This window comes from Nyctereutes procyonoides, unplaced genomic scaffold (genome assembly GCF_905146905.1).
Source record: "Nyctereutes procyonoides isolate TBG_1078 unplaced genomic scaffold, NYPRO_anot_genome, whole genome shotgun sequence".
Classification (NCBI taxonomy): Eukaryota; Metazoa; Chordata; class Mammalia; order Carnivora; family Canidae; genus Nyctereutes; species Nyctereutes procyonoides.
The window spans coordinates 35,978,175-36,006,062 of record NW_026575139.1 but is presented as its reverse complement, the minus strand read 5'-3'; the positions used below and the strand labels follow the sequence as shown (position 1 = coordinate 36,006,062).

General features: G+C 37.4%; 1 protein-coding gene across 1 annotated transcript in view; it reads left to right on the top strand.

The window, feature by feature from the left end:
• The first annotated feature begins 1,211 nt into the window (after positions 1 to 1,211).
• HIF1A (hypoxia inducible factor 1 subunit alpha) overlaps positions 1,212 to 27,888 on the top strand; it is a 42,782-nt gene continuing 16,105 nt past the window's right edge. The window contains exons 1-6 of the mRNA XM_055304246.1: positions 1,212 to 1,576; positions 21,729 to 21,919; positions 22,283 to 22,428; positions 22,513 to 22,597; positions 26,305 to 26,417; positions 26,976 to 27,178. Of these exons, the coding sequence (XP_055160221.1) occupies positions 1,542 to 1,576; positions 21,729 to 21,919; positions 22,283 to 22,428; positions 22,513 to 22,597; positions 26,305 to 26,417; positions 26,976 to 27,178 (773 nt within the window). The 5' untranslated portion in view covers positions 1,212 to 1,541. The remainder of the gene's footprint in view (positions 1,577 to 21,728; positions 21,920 to 22,282; positions 22,429 to 22,512; positions 22,598 to 26,304; positions 26,418 to 26,975; positions 27,179 to 27,888) is intronic.

Here is a 27,888-nt window from a genome sequence, read left to right as displayed (position 1 = left end):
GGCTGACAGCTTTGAAATACATACTTTCAAATCCAAAGAGCGATTACGTTTTTTATTCAGTGGATTGCAAGGTCAGGGTAGCAGACAGACAATACAGGCCGCCACCATACCCACTTAACTCTGGCTCAGCCTCCCTGCCCCAGACTGGGTGCTGGTGGGTTTGGAGAATATTTCCTCTTTTCAATCTACACAGTGAGTTACAGGCAGTGAGTCTCAAACTAAGGGTTGTCTTCCCTCCCCCCCCCCCCAGTCTAAAGATTATTCTTGACCCTTTTCCAAACAATGAGGAGGTAAGATGGAAGTCCACCTAAAGCCATTTCCTCCTCTTCCCCTGAAATTCTGGTTAATGCGCTTTTATTAAATAAAGCCACTTTCACCTATTTGTAAATGCTAAAATCATTTCGGATTTTAAGATTTCCCTGCCGCCTTAACTACTTCCCTTGGGAAGTTTACAGCATGAGGAGTCTGTTTGCTTTCCATTTTTTTTTTTTTATTTGCATTTACTCAGTAACCAAACTTCATCACCGAGAAACTTGGTGGACAAGGCGAGTACCCTCGTGTTCCATGGCAAAGAGGCCGGTCGGTGACACGGCCCGGGGTCGGATAACCGGGCAAGAAAACCCCCACCGTGAACACATCTAAGCAAAGGGTCGACAGCGTTCGCTGCCACGACGCAAAAAGTCTGCTTTGTTGGACTGGATGTCTGTCTGCGGAGCTGGCGGCAACCCTGCACGACGCCGCCACTGGGAAGAGAGAGCGCGAGCGAGCGGGAGACTTGCTGCCCCGGGAAAAGGAAATGTGATGCAGTCTTGAGACCCAAAACCCGAAATCCCTTCTCAGCAGCGCCTCCCAAAGCCAGCCGCCGCTTTCCCTGCAAGTAGGCAGAGCGTCCCCAGACCCAGGTTGGCCGCACCCCAGCTCCTTTCTCTTTCCACCGCAGCTGCACACAGGCGAGCACGTGAGCGCGGCAGCGCGTCCCAGCTGTGCCTCAGCTGACCACCTCCTGATTGGCTGAGACCGGCGTGGGCTGGGGTGGGACTGGCCGCCTGCGCCGCTCGCCATTGGCTGTCGCGGAACCCGCCTCCCCCTCAGGTGAGGCGGGCTTGCGTGAGCGCGAGCCGGGCTCCGCGGGCGGGCGCGCCCCCGACACACTCTCCTCCCCCTGCTCCCCCCCCGCGCGCGCGCCCCCGCGCGCGCCTCCGCCCTTGCCCGCCCCCTGCCGCTGCCTCGGCTCCTCAGTGCACAGAGCCGCCTCGTCTGAGGGGACGCGAGGATCGGCCTGGTCGCCGCCGTTTGGGCCAGCGCGTCGGCTCGGGCCTTGACAAGCCGCCCGAGGGGAGGCTCTCCGGAGCCTAGAGCTGGACCCTAGCGATCGCCGCCTGCCCTCCTGCCTGCGTTCTGCGAGGGGTTTCCCGCCTTGCACCTCCCACCTCTGGACGTGCCTCCGCTCCTCTGGTCGCGTGCGGAGGGAGCCAGCGCTTAGGCCGGAGCGAGCCTGGGGGGGCTGCCGGCCGTGAAGGCTTCGCGGGGACCGATTCGCCATGGAGGGCGCCGGCGGCGCGAACGACAAGAAAAAGTAAGCCCATTTCCTCCGCCCGCCGCGTTCTCCGCAGGCGCCCCCGCCCGCCCGCCCGCCACCCCGCCACCCCGCCACCCCGCCACCCCGCCACCGAGGGCTCGCTGGCCGGCTCGGCGTTCCGGGTGTGTGTGTATGTGGGGGGGGGCGCCTTTTTGTTTCTGCCTCTTCTCCCCTCCCCTCTCTCCCCCAGCCTCGCCGGCCGGGCTCCCCCGCTGCCCACGTCGCCATCTTGTCGTGGGGGGTGGGCGACGCATCGAAAGTGCTTTCAGGGTCCGGGGGCTGAGCCCCGCCAGCCGTCGCCTCCCGGCGCCTGGGCCTCACGCCGCCGTCCTGCCGGCCCGCCTCGAACCCTCATCCGGGCGGACTTCCCCTAGCCCGAGAGCCCCGGGAGGAGAGACGAGCCGCGGCTCCGTCGCCGCCGCCTGCACCCGAGCTTCCGCTCCTTCCCGCCCCCATTCTCTCCGGTTCCATTGAGAACTCGGCCCCGGGGCGGCCCGCGCACGCCGGCCCCCGGCTTCCCAGGGGGGCCCGCGGCCCTGGGGCTCCGACCGAGGGGCTCGCGTGCTCGGACGCGGGCTCGCGTGAGGGGGACCAGCCGCGGCGGGGGTCTTGGCCTTTGTCGCCGTGGCCTGAAGATGCTAACTTTTACTTTGCACGTGCGGGTTTTGTTTTGTTTTGTTTTGTTTTAATCGCCTTGAAAAACTCGTCCAGGCCGAGAGAGTTAACGGGAATTTGGAGAAAGGGTTTAAAACATACTAAAGGAGAACCTCGGAATTGGGTACTTGGCGTTAATATCAGCTGTCAAGAGAGTTCAGACGTTATAAATTAATACGTGCCTCATTCATCCCCAGAAGCGTCTTGGTGGAAAATGTAGCGGCTGGCTGAATTTAGGCAAACAATATTAATGAGATTGGGGGGCGGTGGGGGTGGGGAAGAAATGTGTGTGATCGCAGCAGATGAAACGTAGCATCAAAATTTTTAGAACCGTCTCACTCTCATGAAGCTGAAGTGTATTAAAGGGAGACCTAGTTATACCTGACGTAAATGATCATCCTGTTAGAACTTAATGCAAGTTTTTAAAGCACCTTAAAGTTTGAGTCTGAGTGGTACATTGTAGGATAAAGGATTGTAAATGGAACCAGTGGGATTAAGAGTGATCCACCACCACTCCCCTCCCCCGCCGGCACAATTTGGTACACTTTTGGTATTTTAACCTTTGTGGAAAACATTTTAAGGAATTGGAGGTTCGTAATAAAGAGTTGTGGTTAGTACACTGGTTTTACTCCTTAAAAGTCGTTTTGCTCTTCTAGGCGAGATTAACTTCCCTAATCAGTATCAGCGCAAGATAGGCTTGTTTGTGTTGTTGCTATTTCGTGGGTACATTCTGGTCCTCCTTTGGTGGAATGATAAATTCTCAGTTTGTGTACACCAGAGAAAGTTCTTATAAAATTCAAAAAGTGAGTGAACAGGACTAGACTTAATTCCAAGAGTTGACAGGAATTAATTGCAATCAATTTTGCAGAAGTGGTTACAGTGCTTTTGATGAAATGATGAGGCTGCTAGATTATAAACGTAAAGCAGATTATCTCCGTGTAGTGTCAGTTTTCAGTCCTTATATGCTGAATCATACTTAATATCGTGCATCAAGTTATACGCCAATCGCTTCCCTTTTTATGTGCAATATTCTGTTCATTTCTCCTTTGCACTTCATCAGCTGGGATATCACAAGCAGCATTAATAAAAGTGAATTAATTAGTTACTGTGCATCATCCCCAATTCTAAACTCATTCTTAGATTTTGTTCAGTCCCATCTGTTACTTTCAAAATACTCTCATTTGAAAATTTAGCAAATTTGGATCAGTTTGAGTCGTATTTCTTAACATAGAGGTTCTTATAAGTTGAAATTAAGTTAAATACTTAGTAAATGGCCACTCAGCTTTTAGATGGTATTTGTTAAAGGTGTCTGGTTTTTATCATTTTCTAACTAATACTTTTAAATTTTTTGAAAGAATAACTGAGACATTAAGGAGCAAGGTATTTTCTCCTTACAGTTTTTCCATTTTAAATGTGCTCTAGAGCCCAGGTTGGGGAGACATATTTGTCTTCCTTAAAGAAGGTCTAGGAAACTCAAAAACTGAAGCATTGTAAGATGTCAGAACAGAGGATGGATATGGTTATAATGAGTTTAACAGGGAATTTCACATTGATTCATTAGCAGTAGGTAGGGGCTGGACTTAGTAGCACATTAATACCAATTTTTAGATTTCAAAGGACTGTCAAGATGTTCATTGTTCTCTTAGAGGTTTCAGGCCAGACTCCTTCAGTATCCAAAACCGGTTATTGGATCGTTAAAGTAAAATTTCTAAGCAAGGACATCTCTTAACATCTTTAACTTTTGGTCATTAAAAGTCAAGAAACTTTAATTTGTTAGTAAGCTTTTTTTTTTCTTGTTACAATTATACTTTGACTTTCTCTCCCCCCCCCCCTTTTTTTTTGAAGAACAAGCCTGGTAGCTGAGGCATAGGATCTGGACCCAGACATCCCTTAGTAAAGAGCCCATTTCTTTCACTTGTTATCTTTGTAAGCTTGGGCAACTTACTGAATGCTTCTGAGCCTATTTCTTCCTTTTGAAATGATGATAATCATAGCAACTATCTCAGTGGTTATTGTGAAGATTAAATGAGGTAATGTTCACTGTCTGGGTTAGGGATCTTGAGAACAGCATCCTTGAAAATAGCCATTACCTGTTCAAGTTCTAGTTTAAACTTTCACAGCATTTACAAACTTTTTTTTTTTTTTGCAAGTGTTTCCAAATATTTCTTGTATTAGTTCTTCTTCCCACCTTCATGCATCTTTTCTAAATCTCCTAAAAATAAAATATTAACATGGGATTCAGATTTAAAGGGGATTCTTTTCCAGTTAAAACAGTACATCCCTGGGTTATCCCTGGGTTATCCTGGCATCTAGCATCAAGTATTCTTCCTGGAGCATATGTTCTTCTGTCTACTCTAGGTCCCCCGTCTTCACAATTTCTTCCCCACCCCAATTCCTGTTTCCTCCCCAAATAGACCACTTGAATTTACTCTGGATTTCAGGGACTAGAGTCATAAGCACATACACCACGCTTAAAGTTCATATCAGAAAGGTATGTGCAACACACTGCAGTCTTAGGAGTGGCAGTAACTTAAAACGTTTTTTGTCTTGACATACCAGTTTAGACAATTTTATAGATATTTATCTTTGCTAAACATGGTGGGTTAATAAAATACTCCCAGTAGAGTATGTGAACCTACACGATAGAAAAACTGTCCTTTGCTTTTGAATTTCTCCAGTTAAGACTGTTGGTTTCTCTCTCAAGGTTTCTCTCTCATAGGCTTCACACTATGTTAGTCCAATTTTTGAGTCTTGATTTATATGAAATCTATGTGCGTGCACTCTTTTACCTGTACTGTGATAATTCATTCCTGTGGGCCACTACAAAGCATTTTGTGCAGTGTGGGGATTGTCCAGTCTTTCCACCTGATGATTTCCATTGTCTGTGTGGGCTCAAAGTTAAGATTTTGTGGTTATATTCTATTGTATGTTAAGAATGGTGTGTAGGAGGCTGAAGGAGATTAGTCTTTCTAGTCGTGTTTTCTGAACAACTCCTAACATTTGATTATGTTTGGTGGTGAGAAAAAACCGTTACCATATGTGGATGTTAAAGATTTGGTTAGATTACTATTTGCTCTTAGATGTATCCTCTTAAAATATAATTTTTAAAATTTAGATACTTCCTAAAATACTATATTCTTACCTAAGATTAACAGAAATGTTTCTAAAGTAGGAGAAAATAATCTAAATTAAATGTGTTGTTGGATTCATTTCCTATTAAGAAATTGATTTTAATTCATAAGAACATTCTTTTTTTTATCTTGTTTCTTTGTTTCTTTTCTTTAATGATGGAACTAATTATTTCAGTTTGTGGATTTTAGCCAGCCTTCTGCTACTTGTGGTGTATGTGTTATGTATGGTTTTCTGCTTAACTACAGAGCTAGAAAATAATTGAAGCTAAGATAAATCAGTCATGTTGCTCAGTATTTTTGGTAAAAGTTTGGCAAGTATTTTTGAAACAACTGGATCTTGGAATTTTAAGAATAATTTTATCTCTATTTCTTGGAGTATCAAGAATAAACTATGTTGGGGCGCCTGGGTGGCTCAGTCATTTGAGCATCTGGCTATTGATTTCAGTTTAGGTCATGATATCAGGACTCTCCCTGAGATTGAGCCCATCAGCTCTCCACTGGAGGCAAGTCCACTTGAGATTCTCTGTCCCTCCCCCTGCGCATGCGCGTACTCTCTCACAGATAAATGAAATCTTTTAAAAAATTAAATATTCTGTATATGTATTGAGGTTTATATTAAAATTCATGTTTTTGCAATAAAAACTATCAAACCCATATCATTTGACAGAAATTACCCTTTCAGAAAAATGGAAAACATAAAATCTAAATTTATTAAAAGTAAATTTAATTTTTTTCTTGACTTGTTTTTCCATAGCTTTTGAAGTGATTTTTTTTAATTGTGGTTTAAAAAAAAACCCATATAATGTAAAAATTCCCATCTTAAGCATTTGTAGGTGTATAGTTCAAGAAAGTTAAGTGTATTCACATTGCTGTGTAACTAGAATTTTTTTACATTGTAAAACTGAAATCATAACCATTAAGTCTCCCAGGTTCCCCTTCCTTGTTCCTGACAACCATCATTCTACTGTTTCTGTGAATTTGACTATTAAATACCTTATAAACTTGGAATCATACAGTTTTGTCTTTTGTGACTGATTTATTTCACTTAGCATAATGTCCTTAAGATTTATCCACGTTGTAGGCATGTGTGAAAATTTCTTTTTTTAATGCTGACTAATGTATACCATATTTTGCTCGTCCATTCATCTTTCAGTGGACACTTTGGTTGCTTCCACCTGTTGGCTATTGTGAATACTGCTGCTATGGATATGAGTGTACAAATATCCCTTTAAGATCTTATTTTCAATTCTTTTGGATATATCCCCAGAAGTATGTTGCTGGATCATATGGTAACTCTATTTTTGATTTTTTTTGAGGGACTGCCATACTGTTTTCCATAGCAGCTATACCATTTTACATTTCCACCAATAGTGCACAGAGGTTCATATTACTCCATATCCTCCCCAACATTTGTTATTTTCTGTTTTTTTATGATAATAGCCATTTTCATGGACATGTGGAAGAGGTTGTGCTTTTAAGAGTTTGTTTGTGTATAATAATCAACTTAAAGCTAACAACCAAGAACAGTTGCCAGGGAAGCTTTATCAGAAGTGAAGTTAAGCTGCTCTAAAATGAGAATTAAGTTGTTCTAGGGACTTAGAAAGATTTGATCTGCCAGTACGTTTTCAGAAAAATACTTGATTAAAATGGTATATAACTGTTTTGTTGTTGATAAAGTCCTACTTAATTGGTAACTTATTTTAAAAGATTTTTAAAAATAATTGAAATGACTTATTTGCATAAGAAAACTGTCTCTAAGATGTTACCTTTTACTTCTGGTGACCTCAGCTGTCATTTATGAGTGTTCCTTCATTTTAAAATTTCATTTGGTTATAGTATTAAAGATGATTTCAAAGTGTGATTTTCAAAATTTCTTGCTTTGCAAATGGGACAAAAATTTAGTAATGGAACATAACTTACAGTGATTCTTCACCTACTTGTGTTGAAAGTCACAATATATTTAGGCAAATTAAGTGTCTGCTACTTAATACTGCAATTTTCACTCATTAATGACCATTTCCTGTGCTGCTTCTCTTTTCCTAATAGTTTGTGAGAATATCTTTTCCACTTGAAAAATACTATGGTAAAAATAAACATAAGGTTGAAAGGCAGAAAGTTTTAAGTCTTTAAAAGTTGGGATGTATTGCTGTTATTATAGATCTTACAAATTAAGATGCTAACCACATTTCTCTAAAGTGATCCGTTCCCCTTTGTCAGTTATAAAATAGAAACGTATTTCAGGGCAGCCCGGGTGGCTCAGCGGTTTAGCGCCGCCTTCAGCCCAGAGTGCGATTCTGGAGACCTGGGATCGAGTCCCGCGTCAGGCTCCCTGCCTGGAGCCTGCTTCTCCGTCTGCCTGTGTCTCTGCCTCTCTCTGTCCCTCTCATGAATAAATAAATAAAATCTTTAAAAAAAAGAAAAAGAAGGAAACCTATTTCAATGGGCAAGATCACAAATAGACCAAATTTGAAACTTGTGATGTAAAAGAGAATGCTTACACACATTGAGTTCTTAGTAAGTATCTAAATGAGCAAATGAAACAAAGAATGATTGAAAGAACAAAGAGAAAGAAGCAGGGAAAGATTTTAAGGTTTTTAGGTATTTTGGAAGTCAAAATTGTCCTATCTTCTATACCCTGTTTTTATTTATTTATTTTTTTGAGATTTTATTCATCAGAGACACACAGAGAGAGGCAGAGACATAAGCAGAGAGAGAAACAGGCTCTCTGCAGGGAGCCAGATGTGGGACTCAATCCCTGGACCCAGGATCAGGACCTGAGCCCAAGGCAGGTGCCCAACCACTGAACCACCCAGGCATCCCTATATCCTGTTTTTAATAGGAATTTTTCTTATGCTTGGAAGTGTCTTATGCTACTTTAGAACTTTCTTGAATCTTGAATTTTATTTTTGTCATTTCAAAAATATAGTATCTATTAGAACCAGGCTAGAAAAATATTTTTTTATTTTGTTAATAATAAATACAGCTATGTCACATGTACTTGGCCTTGTAAGTAACTAGTACCTTATTTTAAGGTATATTAAAAGTTAGTGCCCAACAATTCTATATATTTAGAGCACTGAGAAAAAAAAGTTTACTAAAATAGGAATATGTGTATGGCTGCCGAAAATTAGCTAGGTGAGAGTATGGGAGGTACCTTTACCTGGTTTCATCTTTAGCAAATGTTTAAGTCTGTTGTAAACTTCCAGAAAGTTTGGACCAGTTTATACTCTCCAGCAGTGTTGGAGAGTGCCACTTTATTGTACTTCATCATCCTTAAAGTTTGTTTTTAATATGAAATATTTGGAGTTTGTAGGTGTATTGGGATTCTTTTTATTGCAGCGATGAAACACAACTCAAGTTAGTTAAGGGAGAAAGGCAGTTTACTGGCTTCCACAATATAGTTTTGGTTGAAAGAACAGTTAAATCCAGAGTCTCAAGTGGTGTCCTCATGGTGTAATTCCTGACTTTCTCTTGAATCTTACTTGGTTTATATGCCTTTGTTCTCTTTGCATGTTAGCCTCATTCTGCCACTGACAGGCTATCTGTATGAAATGAAAGATGGCATCTAGCATTCCCATGCCTGCGTTCATACAGTTTGTATTAAAAAATGAAAAGAAACCCCCTCTCCTTTCTAGTATCCATATAACAGTCTCCTGGATGAATGCCAATTTGCCCTGCTTGGACTATTCATTTTTAACTGTGTCAATGGGGTTCCCTGATTACATGAGTAAATGTCTTACTGTAAAGTATTTGTATTGATGTAGATTATTAATTATCTCCTTATCTAAGGTTCTTGATCATTGCTCATATTGTAATGAATGAGTTATAGGTTTTTGTTGAAAATTCTCTAAATTCATATTCTACAGTGGTTTTTTTTTATATGCCAATCATAACTGTTATGCAGCTATCCAAACTTTGCCTTTTGGAAAGCTTAGAGTCCCTTCTACTGTGGTTTAGGGTTTTCATTGCATTTCCTTAAGAAAGGAAGAGATAATAATGACTAATGGCTGAGAATTTAGGCTCTAGAGGTTGGCTGCTTGCTTTGCCACTTACTAGCTATGTGATCTCGCACAAGTTGTTTTATCTCTCTTGGTCTCACTTGCTCTATAAGTTAGGATGATAGGAATATTTACCTTATTCTTAATTTTTTTAAAATTTATTCATGAGAGAGATGGGGGGGGTGCACAGACACAGGCAGAGGAGCCTGACGTGGGACCCGATCCCGGGTCTCCAGGACCACACCCTCGGCTGAAGATGGTGCTAAACCGCTGAGCCACCTGGGCTGCCCAATTTACCTTATTCTTAATACTGTTGTTAGGATAAAGAGAGATTAATCCCTGTGAAGCACTCAGAAGAGGTCTTGGCACAAAATAAGGACTTAATAAACTAGAAACTATCATTAGATTCATGTTATAATAATTATTAAGTTTTTTTTAAAGATTTTATTTATTTATTCATGAGAATATACAGAGAGAAGAGAGAGAGGCAGAGACACAAGCAGAGGGAGAAGCAGGCTCCACGCAGGGAACCTGACGTGGGACTCGATCCTGGGTCTCCAGGATCATGTTCTGGGCTGAAGGCAGTGCTAAACCACTGAGCCACCCAGGCTGCCCAATTATTAAGTTTTTTTTAAGAGTTCTCTTGCAGTCTCATTATTGAGAACCACTGTAGCCTTCTTTGGGACAGTCTTAACAAAGGATGATGTTACTTGGGCCACACCATCAGTGAACCTATATAATAGTGGTAAAGTATTAGAGCTGCTTTTCCTCTACATTGTTTTTTTCCCATGAATGTCTGGCTTTTGCAGATTAAATGAAGATACTTAGTTTAGGGTTTGTTTTTTTTTTTTAATAGACATGGTGTTTTAAAATATCATTTTCCATAGTGATAATGATAAAGGAGAAAAATTCTGAAGTCTGTTTATTTGGCTGTTAGAGGATGGCAAATTAAGAAAGCCTACTTATTCATGCTCTTTTGGTGTTAGGAATTCATTAAATGTCTTGTAACCTGTTTGTAGAGGAGAGTTAGAATTTGCTTGCCTTTGCTATAACATAGCTAAAATGTTTAAATGGGTTGTATGTCAAACCAGTAATCAAAGCCTTTGCTGTGAATGGAGGAAGGAGCGTTTTTCTTGGGTTACATGAACATGATTTATTTCAGTGATTCAAAAACTTGTTTCAACCCAAGACCATTCCTATAGCACCTAACCACTATGGCCTATAACAGATTATTGTCTATCCATTTATTCAGCAGATGTTTGTGCATCTAATTGGTGAAGCATATCACTGAATTGTGATGGCTCAGGCCACATTTGAGTATTTCGTTTTTGGTTTTAATACATTAATTATGTATTCCATCTTTTATTTTCCAGTATAATTTCAAGTTTGAGATTCTTGAAAAATACAGACTTTAAGATTTAAGTTTTTTTATTAATATCTATCATCACAGTAGCATCCTCTATATTTTGTTTGCTAATTTAGCCAGTCTGCTTTGAGAATTTTCTTAGACACACAAAAGTACTCTCACAAAATAGTCTATTCATTTTTGGCAACTTTAAATGTTAGAAAGTTCTTTGTTCCTGTATTTCTTAACACTCACTAATGTTTAGATATCTTTTAGAGCAAAGTTATCCCTGTGAACCTCTGAGATATGCCCACTAACATTCTGACTGTGCACATTAAAAAATGTAACTTCCTTTATTGATCATTTGGTACCAATTTGATCATAAATAAATGCAACCTCAAACACAGAAGGCTTGTAGCAAGACCTATATAGAGATCATTTAGATGATCCGGAATATGCTTTTTTTTTCTTTTTCTTATATTGCCACCAGAATGAGGTTTAAAAATTAATTTTTAAAGTTCACCTTCAACACTGCTTTAACTGTACTGAGCAAAACCTTTGCCATCTTTTAACTCCCATGTATTACTCTCTGCAGTTGAATAAATCATCCAATTTGCCTTCCATATGACATCCTTTTCAAATATGTGAAGGTAGTTATTTCAACATCCACAAATTTCTGTAATCTTTTGATTTAAAAATTATTGAGCACCTGATTTGTGAAAAGGCATGGACTATATTAAATATGGGGGCTTCAGTGTCAGATGGAATCTGAGACCTATCAATCCTGTTACTTCCTTTTTATAGATAAGGAAACAGGATCAGAGGGTTAGTTGGGAAAATTTATTGGATTAACATTGAATAGGCTGGATTAGTGTAGGTGAAGGATCAAGACATTTGCTTAGGAGAGCTTCTCCTTTGTCATTGTTTCCAGAATCTTCATTATTGTCAGAGTTTAGATTTAGAGCTAAATGGGAAAACTCAGCATGTGATTTCTGTGTATATACCTTTATTCTCATACATGTCAATTTTTTTCTATTCTATAAATACTTATATATGTTCTGTTATATATATAAGCAAATAATTAAGGACACGTTCTTCGGAATACACACATCCACACGTGTAGTGTCGCTGACCTTCTTTAAGTTCCTGTTTCAGTTCTACTACCAAAAAGCATATAAGGAAAAGCATTTACAGACTGAGAGGGCAAAGGGAGAAGACTAAGACAGGTAATATGGGGAAAGCCATTAACACAGCTGTTATTTGTAGACATTGATTCTCAACCCCTTTTATGTTTGTGGCATTCATAAAGAGATTTAAGGTTGATTTTTTTTTATAGATTTTATTTATTTATTCATAGACACAGAGAGAGAGGCAGAGACACAGACAGAGGGAGAAGCAGGCTCCATGCAGGGAGCCCGATGTGGGACTCGATCCTGGGTCTCCAGGATCACAGCCCAGGCTGCAGGCTGCGCCAAACCGCTGCGCCACCAGGGCTGCCCTAAGGTTGATTTTTTAAAATCGTTTCAAAGATTTGAAAAAAAAAATACAGTTACTACATTTTTCATTTGGTCATCTTTGAAGCCCAATTATCCTCTTCTATTTTACTAAGCACAAACTTTATTACTTGCTAATCATTGAGTTGTACCTCTAGCTTCTTATTCCCAGCATTCGTTCTATATAGTATCACCCATCCCATTCAGTGAAGTATTCTGACAAACATACTTGTCATAGTATGTGTATGTAGTTGCTAAAATAAATTTTTCTTTTTCAGAATTTGCTGGCTAACATGTTAAATCTCTGCTGTAAGATCTGCTAATGGTTCTCAAACTTCTGTGGCTTAAGAATCACCTGGGTATTTAGTTAATATAAGGATTTCCATGTATCCACCCTCAGAGATTCTGACTTGGTAATTTTGGAATGAGACTCAGGAATTTGTAAACTTTACTAGTAATCATAGGTGAAACACAAACCTTGAATTGCTAAGAATGCTGATCAGAATCATCTGGGAAATTGTTTTTTAAAGAGACATGTCAAGTCCACAGTTTGAATTTCCAGGGTTGGGATTTAGGCACAAATATCTGGGAAAAAAGTTTCATTGGTGATTGTGATGTATACCGTAGGTCAACCAGTGACTAATCCAGTCAAACTCCTTAGTGTATTTTGTAGTTTTTGAGTTCCTAAGTATGTGGCAATGTTAATGTCTAAGAGGTTGGATAAGTTTCCCATATATATAAGGCACTTGGGCAGATTTTTTAAAAGAAAGTTTTTTAACTCTTTTTGGGTGTTGAACAATCCTTTACTTTTCTGGGTTTTTTCTTTTTTTTTTTTTTTTCTGGGTTTTTTTGAAAGACACATGAAGTATTTTCTTACAGTAGAGGGGCTCAGTGTTCTCCAGCCCAAGATCATTGGTACTTACCTAACTTGGTAGACATAGAGATTCTCAGGCCCCATCCAGTCCTTCTGAGTCAGAAACTCTGGGTAAGATCCAGTAATCTGTTTTTGCAGAGAACCTCCACCTTAGGCTAATAGCCTCACGTACGCATTTTTGGTTTTATTTACCTAGTACTTTATATGCATTAGAGGATCAAAGATTTTTTTGAGAGGATCAATACCAATTCTGAACCAGGAGAGAGTTGATTTAAATCACTAGGAGTAATCTAAAAACAAAAGCATATTCTTTTTACAGATAAAACTTTAATACACAATATTGTCAACAAATGTAAATCTGTTAGCTAATAAGTTTACTTAGAGTATAAATAGAACATTTTCACATTAATACTACCTCAGATATGATACAGATCTTATTTTCAGAATGTACCCTGAATTTAAAACAGTGATTCTTTTCTTCCCTGTATATTTTACTGCAGCCTTAGAAAATTGAGTATTGAAGCATTTCAGGAGGTTATTGGGAGGAGAATAATACATCTTTTCTCCGATTGTGGATATTTACAGGATATTGCCAAGCTAGTAAGATAGTAAACAACTAAACCAAGAAATTGAAGTTGCTTTCAAAAATAAAAAAGTATATAATACTGTCAGTTCACTGAATTTTTCTTACAGTATAAAATATTCTGTGGTCCTGCTATCTTGAAACTGCTATTAATATTTGTAAACTCTGCTAACTGTATACTTTTGTATATTTCTGATTTTATATATGCGTTTATAAGTTATATGTTCATATATATGTATATGTGTACATACACACATTTATTTACATATGTACACATGTATTACAGAAATGAATTCATACTGAAATTTAGTTGTATAACCTCTTATCACATAATACTATATTGTAACATCTTCTGTAAGCATAGATTAATTTTCTTAGACTTTGCCTTGTCTCTTAGTTTTGTTATTTGATTTTATGGAAAGATTATTCCTAGGGCATATGTTGTCAGGGATTGATTCTAGTAACTACTATTGAATAAAGACAAGAAACATAAAGATATATTTGTCCTAGAATGTAAGCTCCATGGGAATAATAACATGGTCTGTTTTGTTTATTACCCTATGCTAAGAACAGTGTCTGGCTCATTGGAGATCACTAAGAAATGCTTATTGAATAAATAAATGACATCCTCTAATATGAATATCCTAAAGGTTCACTTTTTAAGTTTATTGATTAGAACTCAGAAGACATTTTCCTGGATAAAATAATTATAAAGAATAACTAGCGGGATCCCTGGGTGGCGCAGCGGTTTGGCGCCTGCCTTTGGCCCGGGGCGCGATCCTGGAGGCCCGGGGTCGAATCCCACGTCGGGCTCCCGGTGCATGGAGCCTGCTTCTCCCTCTGCCTGTGTCTCTGCCTCTTTCTCTCTCTGTGTGTGACTATCATAAATAAATAAAAATTAAAAAAAAAAGAAGAGCTATCCTGAAAATGTAATTTACATTTAATTTGAAATGTCAAATTTTTGCTGTTTTTTCCATTAATTTGGGATATAATTTTTATTAAACATTATCTGTTTGATCTCTTCTGGTTTTGCAGCAATTACCAGGTAGAAAATAAATCCTATTAATCATAAGAATACTCTAAATAATAAATATATTTGTGTAAGGGTAACCTCCCCTTGAAATAAGTCGATAGGATTAGAAATCAACCTAATAAAGGCTTTCATGTCTTAGGATGAAAATTACAACACTTTTTTGAAAAAGATTGTAGAAAACAGAGTCAAGTCTTCTCTTTCCAGCTGGGCTAGAAAGACATAATTGTAAAGGTGTTGACTTAATTGGTTAACAGCATTACCTACAACTCATGCATTTTCCTGACCACATTAGCTTAGGACAAAATAGTAGAAGACATTAGAGTATAGATCAGCGTGATAAGGGAAAATAATTTTAAACCTTTCACTTCTTTTCAATACATTGGTGTTCTAGTTTCTTTGCTTTTCTCCCTATGCCTCCAGATCTCTCTTCTGGCAATATCACCTGCTCTCCACGATGATTGTATTGATGCTATTCACTGTTGTACTACTTGGTGGTTTTTTTTTTTTTTAAATCAATAGCTTTTTTCTAACTTAGGTCTAGTATGCTTACTAGATGCTTATGAAATACTTACTTGCATTTGAAAATGCATATCCGGATAATCACAGTAAATCCAAATAGTATGCCTTATTCATAGTACATATTATTATGCTGTTCAGTTATGATCGCAATATGTAGTATCACAGGAGCATTGAAGTAGCACAAATTCAGGGATCCTAAAAAGAATATCGAAGGGGGCAGTCAACCTTCGATGGACTTAAGTCAAAGTCAAATAGAAGATTAGGGCCAAATACTAAAGCCAAGTAGAACTTACGCACATCTCTATTAAGAATACAAAGATGAGGGACACCTGGGTGGCTCAACGGTTGAGCATCTGCCTTCAGCTCAGGTCCTGATCCCGTGGTCCTGGGATTGAGTCCCACATTGGGCTCCCTGCATGTAGCCTGCTTGTCCCTCGGTCTCTGCCTCTCTCTGTGTCATGAATGAATGAATGAATGAATGAATGAATGAATGAAAGAAATCTTTAAAAAACAAAAAGAATATAAAGATGAAGGGTGCCTGGATCGCTCAGTTGATTAAGCGTCTGCCTTGGGCTCAGGTTGTAATCATAGGAACCTAGGATTGAGCCTGCTTCTCCCTCTCCCTCTGCCTTTCTCCTCCACTCGTGGTGGCTTGCTCTCTTTCTCTCAAATGAATAAAAAATCTTTTTTTTAAATTTAAACAAAAATATTAAGATGAATGAGGAGGTTTCCTGCCTCCAAGAAGCTGTAAGGATTATAGAGAAAGAGAAATATGGTCGACCCTTGAACAATGCAGGTAGTTAGGGATGCTGACTCCCTGCACAGCTGAAAATCCACATATAACTTTTGACTCCCGCAAAATGTAACTATAAAGTGTCTTCCTCAAAAAACTTAATAGCCTGCTGTTGACTGGAAGCCTTACCAATTACTATTAACACATATATTATGTATGTTTTACTGTATTCTTAAACTTAGAGAAAAGAAAATTTAAGAAAATCTAAATAACATTTACAGTACTGTATTGTATTTATAAAAAAATTCTATGTAAAAGTGGACCTACACATTTCAAATCTGTGTTGTTCCAAGGTCGTCTGTATGTAGCAGAATAATAAGAATGGTGAGATCTAGGGGAGAGTAGCAGTTGTGGAAGACAGAACAGAAACAAAGTAATGCTGGAGTTGAATCTTGAAAGTTTTTTATGTACATTTAGCAAGCCACTTTTTGAAAAGGATACCTGGGGCAGAGAGAGACTGAGCCAGAAAGAATGAAATATTATGCTTGTGAGTAACCACAACGTGGCCAAAGAATGTAGAAAATAATGAAGATGAAGAGATGGATAGGGAACTAGCTCTAAGAGAGGGTTTCCTTAGAAAATAGATTTAGTCCTGTGTACATTTGATGGGATTTTAAGCAGGGCATAATATCCAATTTCTTATTTTGGAATGATGATTGTGGTAGTAATTTGAGGGCAAAATTAAAGCAGAGTAATAGTGAAGTAGTTGAATCAGTGGTTCCCAAATCTCACTGTATATCATGTGCATCTTGGGAGTTTTTAAAAACCCAGAATTTTGGGCTGGGCTGAATCTACTGAATCAGAATTTACAAAGACAGCCCAGAAGTTTGAAATGTTGAATGTCCTTAAGTAATTATGATGCGCTTAGAACAGCATTTCAAAATAGGGCATTAGGAAACTATTTCTACAAAAGACTAGGTGGGAGGCTGTCTAATCCATGAGGACTGTTCTGTGTATCACTATGTTCTTGTAACTGGCAGTTTTTAAAATTAAATATTTATTTAATGGATATTTCTTGAATTAAGGAAGTTGGTTATTCTGAGGTTTAGGAAGGCGACTTCCCATCTTATGTTTTCATTCTCTATATAGAGTTATAATTAAGTGAGCTAATACGTGAAAGTATTTAACACAGAGCCTGACACATACTAAGTGCTCAATAAATGTTAGAAGAGGAAAGTTCTCTTCATCTTTTCTCTTATACTTTGTGTGATTAGGTATCTTGGCAATTGGCTTATGCCTAGCCAGGTCTGAAGTGAGTATGCAGATTGGTTTTAGGGGATTCAGATGTTGAGCAAATAAAACACCAACAATAGTGAGCTAGGGGATGTTTGAATAGCTCCTCTGTAGAAATTAAAGACTGGTGGGAATGTATGAGGTAGATTGAATTACTACCCAATGATTCTCTTTCCTTAGTGGTTGGCAGTATCCATTAAACGTTGTATTGCTTTGTAAAGCTGTTAGTGGAGTTCAGAGCATCACCGCTGTAGGTGCTTTTGAATTAGACTCCAGGAATGAGCCTGGCCATGAATTCCTCTGAATGGCTTAGAGTCAAGTCTTGAATTCCAAAGCCAAAGTCTGTACCCCTCCTTTATGTCTTTAGAGATATGAAATAGACAAATTATGAACTTTATAATGCCTGGATATATATGTATACTTAGTAATTACAATGAGTTTCTGAGAGGCAGCAGAGTACTGTTAACAGCATGATTTCTAGAGCTAAATTGCTTGAGTTTGAATACAGGCTCTACCATTTATTTAACTCTGTAAACTTGGGTAAGTTATTTAACCGGGTTCCTTATCTGTAACACAGTGATGATGATAAAAAGTAAGTTAATTAATGAGAAATGTTTAAAATACCACTGTGTGTATAGCAAGCACCTTGGGGTTTGGATTTAAAGCTGCAGGCCAAAATGCCAACTGAAGAACATGGAAATTTCCTTTGGCCTGAAATTTTAAGGAGTGCAGGGCAGTTAAAAGTGTGAGATATAGGGATCCCTGGGTGGCGCAGTGGTTTAGTGCCTGTCTTTGGCCCAGGGCGCGATCCTGGAGACCCAGGATCGAATCCCACGTCGGGCTCCCAGTGCATGGAGCCTGCTTCTCCCTCTGCCTATGTCTCTGCCTCTCTCTCTCTCTCATTCTGTGTGACTATCATAAATAAATAAAAATTAAAAAAAAAATTAAAAAAAAAGTGTGAGATATACAATTTTCATCTACCAGCTTGTCAAAAATTGAAAAGATAAAGAAGATCTGTGATATATACTACTGCAGAGTGCATGGGCAAATAGACACATTCATCAATTACCAGAGATAAAAATGGGTACAGACCTTTTTGGAAAGGTAAATTTAAATGCCACATCCTTTAGATCATGGAATTTAACTTCAGAATGCCTGTCCTGTAGAAATACCGGCATAAGAAGAGGAAAACAGCTTGTAACTTTAAGGCCAGAAAGTTTTTAAAGCAGTAAATAATAGTTGAGAAATTTCTTTAAAATGTATACATTAACTTTATTAGAAATAGGATGGATCAATTGTTAACACTTTGATTGACTCTAACTTCAGTTCTTTGGGGGGGGGTAAGATTTTATTCATTCATTCATTTATTTATTTATTTATTTATTTATTTATTTATTTATTTATGAGAGAGTGTGTGCTAGCAGGGGAGTTGCAGAGGGAGAGGGACAAGTGGACTCTGCACTGAGCACGGTATTCAATGCCACGGCCCCAAGATCATGACCTGAGCTGAAATCAAGTGTTAGACATCTAACTGACTGAGCCACCCAGATGCTCCTAACTTCAGTTCTTAAAGTCACATATATTTACAGTCAGGAATGCTAACAGGTTTTTCTTGTGTAATTAGACAACGCAGATGAATTAAAATATCTGCAATTTTGTGTTCTTGTTAATCGGAAGAATACTAAACATTCTCTGTAAAATGGCTACTGCTGTTCAACTTTGTATACAAGGAAGCTTTGTGACAGTGGCTATAAATTTTTTTCCTAGATATATTTCCTATACAAAATGATTTCAAGATATAATTGTTAGCTTCTTGTCTAGTACTGTATGTTAAGTAATAATAAAATAAGTGTGACACTACAGTGTCACAAAGCTATTTTGCTACTTTACTCATTAGTCCTAGAACATAGAAATGGGTAAGCAAACTGTTCAAAAGACAGAATTTTTACTGTACTCTTACCTGATTTCTACTATGATTAGCAGATGTGAAATAACACTTTCTGCGTATATGTCAGTGCAGAACTTTACTTGATCTGTACTTAATAAAAACAAAGATGGAACTGATACTTTAGAGAAATACAGTGACCTTATTTACATGTGTAAAATCTGCCTGCTTTCTTCTGGTCTACAAAACTTTTATTGTGCAATCTAAGTAGTAAGTAAATAAATAGTACAGACTTCATCTCTGTGGGACCTAGATGCCGTGGTCTACCAGAAATTTCTTGTTCAATACTGTAATTCTGTGGGGAATGACCTCTTAAAAAGAGCTTTCCTCTGAGTAGACAAGAAGCTGGGCAGTTCAGATGCTGAAATTCATTTGCACTTTGGAAGTTATAGCTTTAAGCTAAGCAATTTTTTTGTATATTTTTTTATTGGAGTTCAATTTGCCAACATATAGCATAACACTCAGTGCTAAGCAATGTTTTAAAAGCTCCCATAGTAAAAAAAAAAAAAAACTCCCATAGTTACATGCAAAGAACATCAGATACATTTCTATATTAAATCTTTATTATAGGTCTCGTGATTGCTTTATGTCTAGATAGATTATGTATTAGAGGATATTCTGATTTTCATCATCTTTTTCATCTAACTCAGGTTTGTCAACTCTTGAAATATCATATTGTTTATCAGTGTGTATAAAACAGTTGTTACTCACTTGTTATACAGCATAGTGGGAGCATGTGCTGTGAACCCTGCCTGTTTTTTTGTTTATTTGTTTGAGACTATTGCTTCTATGATTGAACTTTGCAGTTTTGCAGATAATTTGGAGGGAGGAGAGATTTGAGGTAGATACGCTTATTCTTAGGATACAGGATTAAGTGAAATAATTCTGGCAAAGTCCTTGCAATACTGCTTGCTAAGTGCTCAATAAATGGTAGTGACTATTTTCAACATTTAATAAATAATTGACTTAACAATTAGGTTGAGGGTCATAGGAAAGCAGCTGAGTATTTGAGCTAGAAATAACATTCTTCCTTAAGATAAAACACGGTGGAAGAGCAAACAAAGACATGGGAGTAAAAAAACAACTGTGTTCAAATTCCATCTGGTATATAATGGCTGTTTTTAACCTAATGTATAACCTCATGTGTAAAAAGGAATAATATAATAATATTTAACCTATTTACACTTTAGGAGAGAACTAGGCATTTGGTATTTGGTAGCTTGACACATAATAGGTTTTAATTTTTTTTTTTTTTTAATGATAGGCACACAGTGAGAGAGAGAGAGGCAGAGACTCAGGCAGAGGGAGAAGCAGGCTCCATGCACCAGGAGCCCGACGTGGGATTCGATCCCGGGTCTCCAGGATCGCGCCCTGGGCCAAAGGCAGGCGCTAAACCGCTGCGCCACCCAGGGATCCCACATAATAGGTTTTAATAAACAATAGCTATTAAAGAAGAAACTAAGGACAGAACCAGGTTTAAGCTTTGCTTACCTCCAGCTGGGTCAGGAGGCATAGATGTTGCCACACAATTAAGCAGAGGAATATGTCTCTGCTTGCTGTGACTTAGGAAAATCTTTCTGACTTTATTCTTGGAAGAGTTCCCTAAAGATATGTCATTGTTTTGACACCTTTATTAATCTTTGTTAACCTATTTCTTTGAATTCTTACCGTTGTGCTACATCTTTTTTTTTTCCCTATACTCCTGCCTTTATTTGGTACCTGTTGTGCCAGTAATAGAATAGGGGCTGATAAGGGAAGAAGCAACCTGAAAATGGTAACTTATTATAGCAGTCAATATTGCTCATGTAGTAGGGTAGAGGATGGGAAAATACTGGAGTCAAAAGAAACAAGTCAAAAATCAGTCTGTACCTGCAGTCTGTAGTCAGCTTAACAACTCTTGTTTTCAAGTTAATATGTACAACTTTAGTTTCACTAGACTTTGTGGTGATTTCTCTACGTTGAGACTACTTCTGAATGGCTGTGAGAGTGCAGCCTTACATACATAGGCTACCTTTTAGATTTTAGCTAAAACAAAAACATCCTAATTGCATATTCCAGGGAGGAAATACCCTGTTTCAGACAGATATAAAACTTCATCTTGGGGCAGCCCGGGTGGCTCAGTGGTTTAGCGCCACCTTCAGCCTAGGGCGTGATCCTGGAGACCTGGGATCGAGTCCCACCTCGGGCTCCCTGCATGGAGCTTACTTCTCCCTTTGCCTGTGTCTCCGCCTCTGTCTCTGTGTCTCTCATGAGTAAATAAATAAAATCTTTTTAAAAAGTTTAAATAAAAGTAAAACTTCATCTTGGACCTCTTGTGAGAATTCCTTATGTCTTCAGTAATCCAGAAATTTGTATACCTGTATTTTACATTCTTACTTGTACATTCATGTACTAAACAAATCTCTATATAATTTAATCTACATGGCATCTTTTAATTGTTCCGTGGAAAGCAGAAAAATGTAAAATTAATTATATCCAAGCAACAGCAAACTAACTTATATAAGTGTTCTGTTTTTCTCTCCTCTCCTCTTTCTCTTTTGTTAAATAGAATAAGTTCTGAACGTCGAAAAGAAAAGTCTAGAGATGCAGCCAGATCTCGGCGAAGTAAAGAGTCTGAAGTTTTTTATGAGCTTGCTCATCAGTTGCCACTTCCTCATAATGTGAGCTCGCATCTTGATAAGGCTTCTGTTATGAGGCTTACCATCAGCTATTTGCGTGTAAGGAAGCTTCTGGATGCTGGTGAGTTTTACAAAGATGTAATAGGCCTGAAAATTAGAAATTAGAAGTAATTAGAAGGTGGTCATACTCTCACTCCTTTTTTAATGTGATTTTAATTGCCTGCTTTTAAAGCTTCAGTAAGGAAGTTTTAAGATATTGGCCTTCCCCCCACCTTCCTATACCTATCTTCCTTTTAATAACGTGACCCTTCTTTCTCTTTTCAGTGGTTTGCTTGCTATGTTAATCTTAAATAATCATTAAAAACAGCTGGCAAATCTAATTGTAGTTTTTAAATAAAGTTGGGAAAACTTTATAAAAATATCTAAATATTATTTAAGTATAACTTTTACGTTAATTATTTTTCTTTTCATGTGCCCTTTTTAGGTGATTTAGATATTGAAGATGAAATGAAGGCACAGATGAATTGCTTTTATTTGAAAGCCCTGGATGGTTTTGTTATGGTTCTCACAGATGATGGTGACATGATTTACATTTCTGATAATGTGAACAAATACATGGGATTGACTCAGGTAAAATACCTACATATTAAGAACCCTTTCTGTATGTTTTTATGATTTTATGATATAGATCTAATTTTTTAAATGTGTTTACAGTTTGAACTAACTGGACACAGTGTGTTTGATTTTACTCATCCATGTGACCATGAGGAAATGAGAGAAATGCTTACACACAGAAATGGTAAGAAGAAAAGTCTATTGTTTGATTTAATGTAACAAGTGGTTTTACAGAATAAGACACTAATTTTAAAATTTGCTGTTGTATTAACCTAAGGCTCAAAACATCATTTCATGTTTAATGTTCTGTTCTCTGTGAAATCTGCATTATTCTATTTTTTTAGAGATTTCATAAAAAGACTTAAAAAATTTTTAAAGCCCACCTAAGTCCACGAATAATTATATAGATATAAACCACATTAAATGGAAAAGTAAATAAAATCGGGACCTTCAAAGAAGTCAATTTATAGCGTACAACTTTAAGGCCAAGGGAAAGCATAATCAAATAAGAATTTAGATAGTTACTACACTTGAGGTACCAGTTTGCATTCAAGCTTTCTAAAGGACCAAGAAAAAGAAAAGAGAAAGTTCACCAGATTTTTAAGAGCTTAATAACTGCTTATTTGACCTCAGGATATTCACGGTTATTTGAGACTATGTAGTAAAATTACAAAGTATTATATTATGGATTCTCCCACATTAGCAACAACAAAAAAGACCACTAAGACCTCTTAACTCTTAGGAATGAATTATTAAAAATAAGTTTCTAAGATTTTTGGAAAGTACCTCTTGAATTATGAAAACTTAATAACTAAAGAAGTCTCTTTACACCTATGCCTTCTTAAACAAAATATAAGGATAATTTGTAAAGTTATCACAATGAAAACCTATCATTCTGCTCTATAGTTCTTTGCTGCTCTCCAGTGTATGTTTGTTTGCTTCTGTATTAAACAACCTCAAGTTCATAACATTTTTTGGATATTTTTATGGTTTTCTTTTTCATCTCATTTACAATAATAGTTAACCTCTATTTAGATAGTATTCTGTGCCAGAACATTGTTCCCTGCTGCTATGTGCTTTAACTTCTTTTTCCTCATAACACCCTGTGAGGTTACTATTTCTATTTTACTGAGGAAACTGAGGCACTGAGTTATTAAGTAACTTACCAAGATTATGTAAGTTATTAAGTAACTTACCAAGATAAATGGCAGAGTGTAGGTTAAACTCAGGTAAATGGAAATGAGTCCACACTCATTAGTACTTTGGAGATATTTCATGTTCACCAGCTCTCACTACATTCTGTGGTCACTTTTGACCTTTCCAATAGGAGCCCTCTTCTGTTTTTTAATCTCATACTTTGTGTTTACTGTGAACTTGGAAAGCAAATATATAATTTTTAGAATTTTATATAAAGGAAGAGTAAATATACTTCACACAGGGACCTAGGTGGGCTGTCAGTTAGTTTAAAATAGGGCTTCTGGTGTTTAGACTTTGAAGTTTGTACTGGCTGCTTAGTGCTTCCCTTGGGCTAGACTATGAATGGATGGATATTAGGAAGTTTTGTTTTGATTTGGTAATGATGTTAATGCATTATTCTAAATCAAATATATTCTACATAATATAGTTTGTTTGTTTATTTATTTATTTACTTATTTATTTATTAAAAGAATTTTTTTTATTTATTCATGAGAGACACAGAGAGAGGCAAAGACCCAGGCAGAGGGAGAAGCAGGCTCCATGCAGGGAGCCCAATGTGGGACTCAATCCTGGGTCTCCAGGATCAGGCCCTGGGCCAAAGGCAGGCACCAAACCGCTGAGCCACCCAGGGATCCCCCATAATATAGTTTAGAAGTATTTTATCTATCTATCTATCTATCTATTTATTTATTTAGATTTTATTTATTTGTTCATGAGAGACATGCAGAGAGAGAGAGGCAGAGACACAGGCAGAGGGAGAAGCAGGCTCCCTGCGGGGAGCCTGACGTGGGACTCGATCCTGGGTCTCCAGGATCACACCTGGTCTGCAGGCGGCACTAAACCGCTGCGCCACCAGGGCTGCCCTAGATGTATATTTTTAAACAAACTTTTTCTATTTTTATTTTTGTAAATAGATGGGTTTTTATGGTACATGAACTTTTTGGAAATCATTCCTGAAGTAATGAATGTTTGATGTTGCATTGGGAAGGAAAAAACTGCACTTTTTGTTTTTAGAAAAGAGGGACGGCTGCAATGTATCACATTCCAATGATATGCTAAGAACCTGTGGTGTGTTTATATGACATAGTCCTATTACTTTTTCATTTAAATTCTAAAATAATTACTTAGAGTCCATTAAATTATAAGATATGATTTATTTTTAAAGGTCTGAAAATTTAGTTCTTTTGAAAATTTTTTTTCCATTAGGAAAATGCTAGTACCTTGGTTTTTAAATTAATCTTCATGTCTCAATTCACAAGCTTTGGGTTTCCAGAAGTCAGTACAATTCAAGCTTAGATTATTAAGGACTGAAAATCCACAGAGAATTTACAAGTAAATCTCTGCTGCACCACAACTACAACTCACCTCTGTACCACCACTGAGACCAGTATGGTTCTCATGGCATCTTCTTAAAATTGATTCTCAAATGCTTCTAGGGAGGGCAAACTTAATTTTTGAGTAAACCCAAATAATTTGTATCGGCATCAAGACCACCCCCTTGCCTAGTTCCATTGATATGGAACTAGAACTCTTCTTCTAGAATTCTTCTTCCTCAAGAGTCCAGCATTTCCAGCTAGTAAGCCTAAATTTAAACTTAATATCTTGTTTCCTTTCTACTTGACACTTTTCTTTCAGTATATTAGCCTTAAAATCTTCAGATCTTTTTTCTTTTTAAATTTCTCTCCTCCCCAACTACTTCCATCAGTTTTCAAGTTTTTATAGATTCTAGTTCTTCATATGTCTTTTGTCACCCTTTTCACTTCTGCTACTGCTCAGCCCCTGATTACCATCATTATCCTGCGATTCTAATACATCATATATATTGCTTCTGGATTAATATACCTTAAATTCCTGATTGTGCTTCCCATCTCAGAATTTTTTAGAAGTTTCATGTCGCATATTTAAGACAACTCATTAGGCCATCAGAAGTCCTCCATTATTAACAACCCTAATCTTCCCTTTCTGTCTCATTACTCTTCTGCATGTACTTCATATTATAGCATCCTGAACTATCTACTGTTTCCTAAACATGTGTTCTCTTTTCCTCACCTCTGTGCTTTTCATTTTTTTTCCTTCTCACCATTTCTTAGTTCTGTAAGGTTTGGAATGGGAGTAAATAGATCTGAATTTATTTCATTCTAGTTTTGCTTGGAAAAGTCATTCAGTATGTTCATTTATTTGCTTTGTTTTTTTCCTCTAGTAACAAAGTAGAAATAATGTCATGCCTGCTTTACAGGAAGATTTAAAGAAAAATCAGATAAATAAAAATGGTATTTGCTTTGAAAAGAAAGTTGCTGATTTAAAAGTTCTATAAATATAGGGTATGCTTATTATAAATTGAACTAACACATTTAGCAAAGGTTTAGAGGAGTTTGCTGCAGTCTTTTCTGGGATGTGCTTGTAAACTGATAGCACAATTACAAGGCAAATTTATACCACATTTATGTTTCTTTGTAATTTTGCCAACTTCACAAGCTTGAATGTGAAATGATTAACTGCTGTCTGAAACCAGGGAATCATTGGGAGTTGTGAACCCCAGTTAGTGATTGAATCATGTTAGATCCCTTGAACGTGTTGGAGTGTGAATCATTATTCATGCTGAGACTTATTAATTGAATATAGCACCTTTGTGCTACTCTGTGACAAACTTAAAAATTTAGTTTTTAAATTTTATTTCATGCTTTCATTCATTAGGCCTTGTGAAAAAGGGTAAAGAGCAGAATACACAGCGAAGTTTTTTTCTCAGAATGAAGTGTACCCTAACTAGCCGGGGGAGAACTATGAATATCAAGTCAGCAACATGGAAAGTAAGTAAAAATGACTTGTGAGTAGTGATGTATATCCCAACACTACTAATACATAAAATAGCATTAGAATTGTGAGGGAAAACTTAGAGTTATTTATTAGCATTTGCAGAGTTACCATCCCAAACTAGAAATCTGTCTTTGAGGCATGAACTTAAATTGTACTGAACTAACTTAATCAGTTGGCTTTGCCACCCACTCAGTGTTTGAGTCTTGATAGAATTTAATTTTCTGTTTATTATTTCATTTCTTTGCTCAGTGTTGCAACATTCATCGAAGTAAGAAGTAACAAAATAATAAACAGCCACTATGATGAAATGAATGAAAAACCAGCCCAGATTTGTCTGAAAGAAAATTTTTAAAGAGTATTTTATGGTGCCTGAGTTACATGAGTGGTGTTACCCAGGAAACATTTATTGATTTCAAAGATATGGTTAATCCACTAATGACAATAAATTTTATCAAAGCTTATCTGCTGTGTCACTTCAGATGTTTATCTCTGCATTTTTAAACTAGCATTTTATGTTTTTTAAAAAACTGCTTTGTTTTCTTTGTACATAGGTACTTCACTGCACAGGCCACATTCATGTCTACGATACTAATAGTAACCAATCTCAGTGTGGGTATAAGAAACCACCCATGACGTGCTTGGTGCTGATTTGTGAACCCATTCCTCATCCATCAAATATTGAAATTCCTTTAGATAGCAAGACTTTTCTCAGTCGTCACAGTCTGGATATGAAATTTTCTTATTGTGATGAAAGGTAAATATATGTAAAATATAACTTGAAAATTTTAATTAGTCCCTAGCGTATTTTTTTTTTTTTACCATTCACTATAATAAAGACTGCGAATGCTTCCTTCCACGAAGTTGAATAGTGATACATTGTAGAAGTCAGTAATAACTAGATTAACTTTGTAGATTAATTCAGCTGCATTTATCAAACACTGTGCACTATGAATACTCTATCAAGGTGCTATCAAAAATCATAATGATGAGGTCGTTTTCCTTTAGGGGTTCTAACTTACTTAAAAAGAAACATATTTCAAAGATACAATGCATTATTTGGGGAAGAACAAAATACTTTTGGTTATGGACTAGAGAGGAAAATGTTTGATCATCTCCTTACCCTACATATTGCCCATGATTTATTTCTATTGCCTTTTCCCAAATTTATGTCCATATTTATTTTTAACTGCAAAGTTGATATTTTATCTGGATAATTTTCTATATTAATAAACTGAGTATTTCTATAATTGAACTATACCACTATTGCCCCAAAACAACAACTTTAAAAATTGCGCTGTTTTAATAATGCTGACATGGGTAGTATACCACTGTAGATACATAACTCCTGCAAAAATTTGGAATTTATCCTTAACTTTTCTTTTACTATCTTTTTTTTTTTAAAGATTTTATCTATTTATTAATAAGAGACAGATCGAGAGAGACAGATGGAGAAGCAGGCTCCCT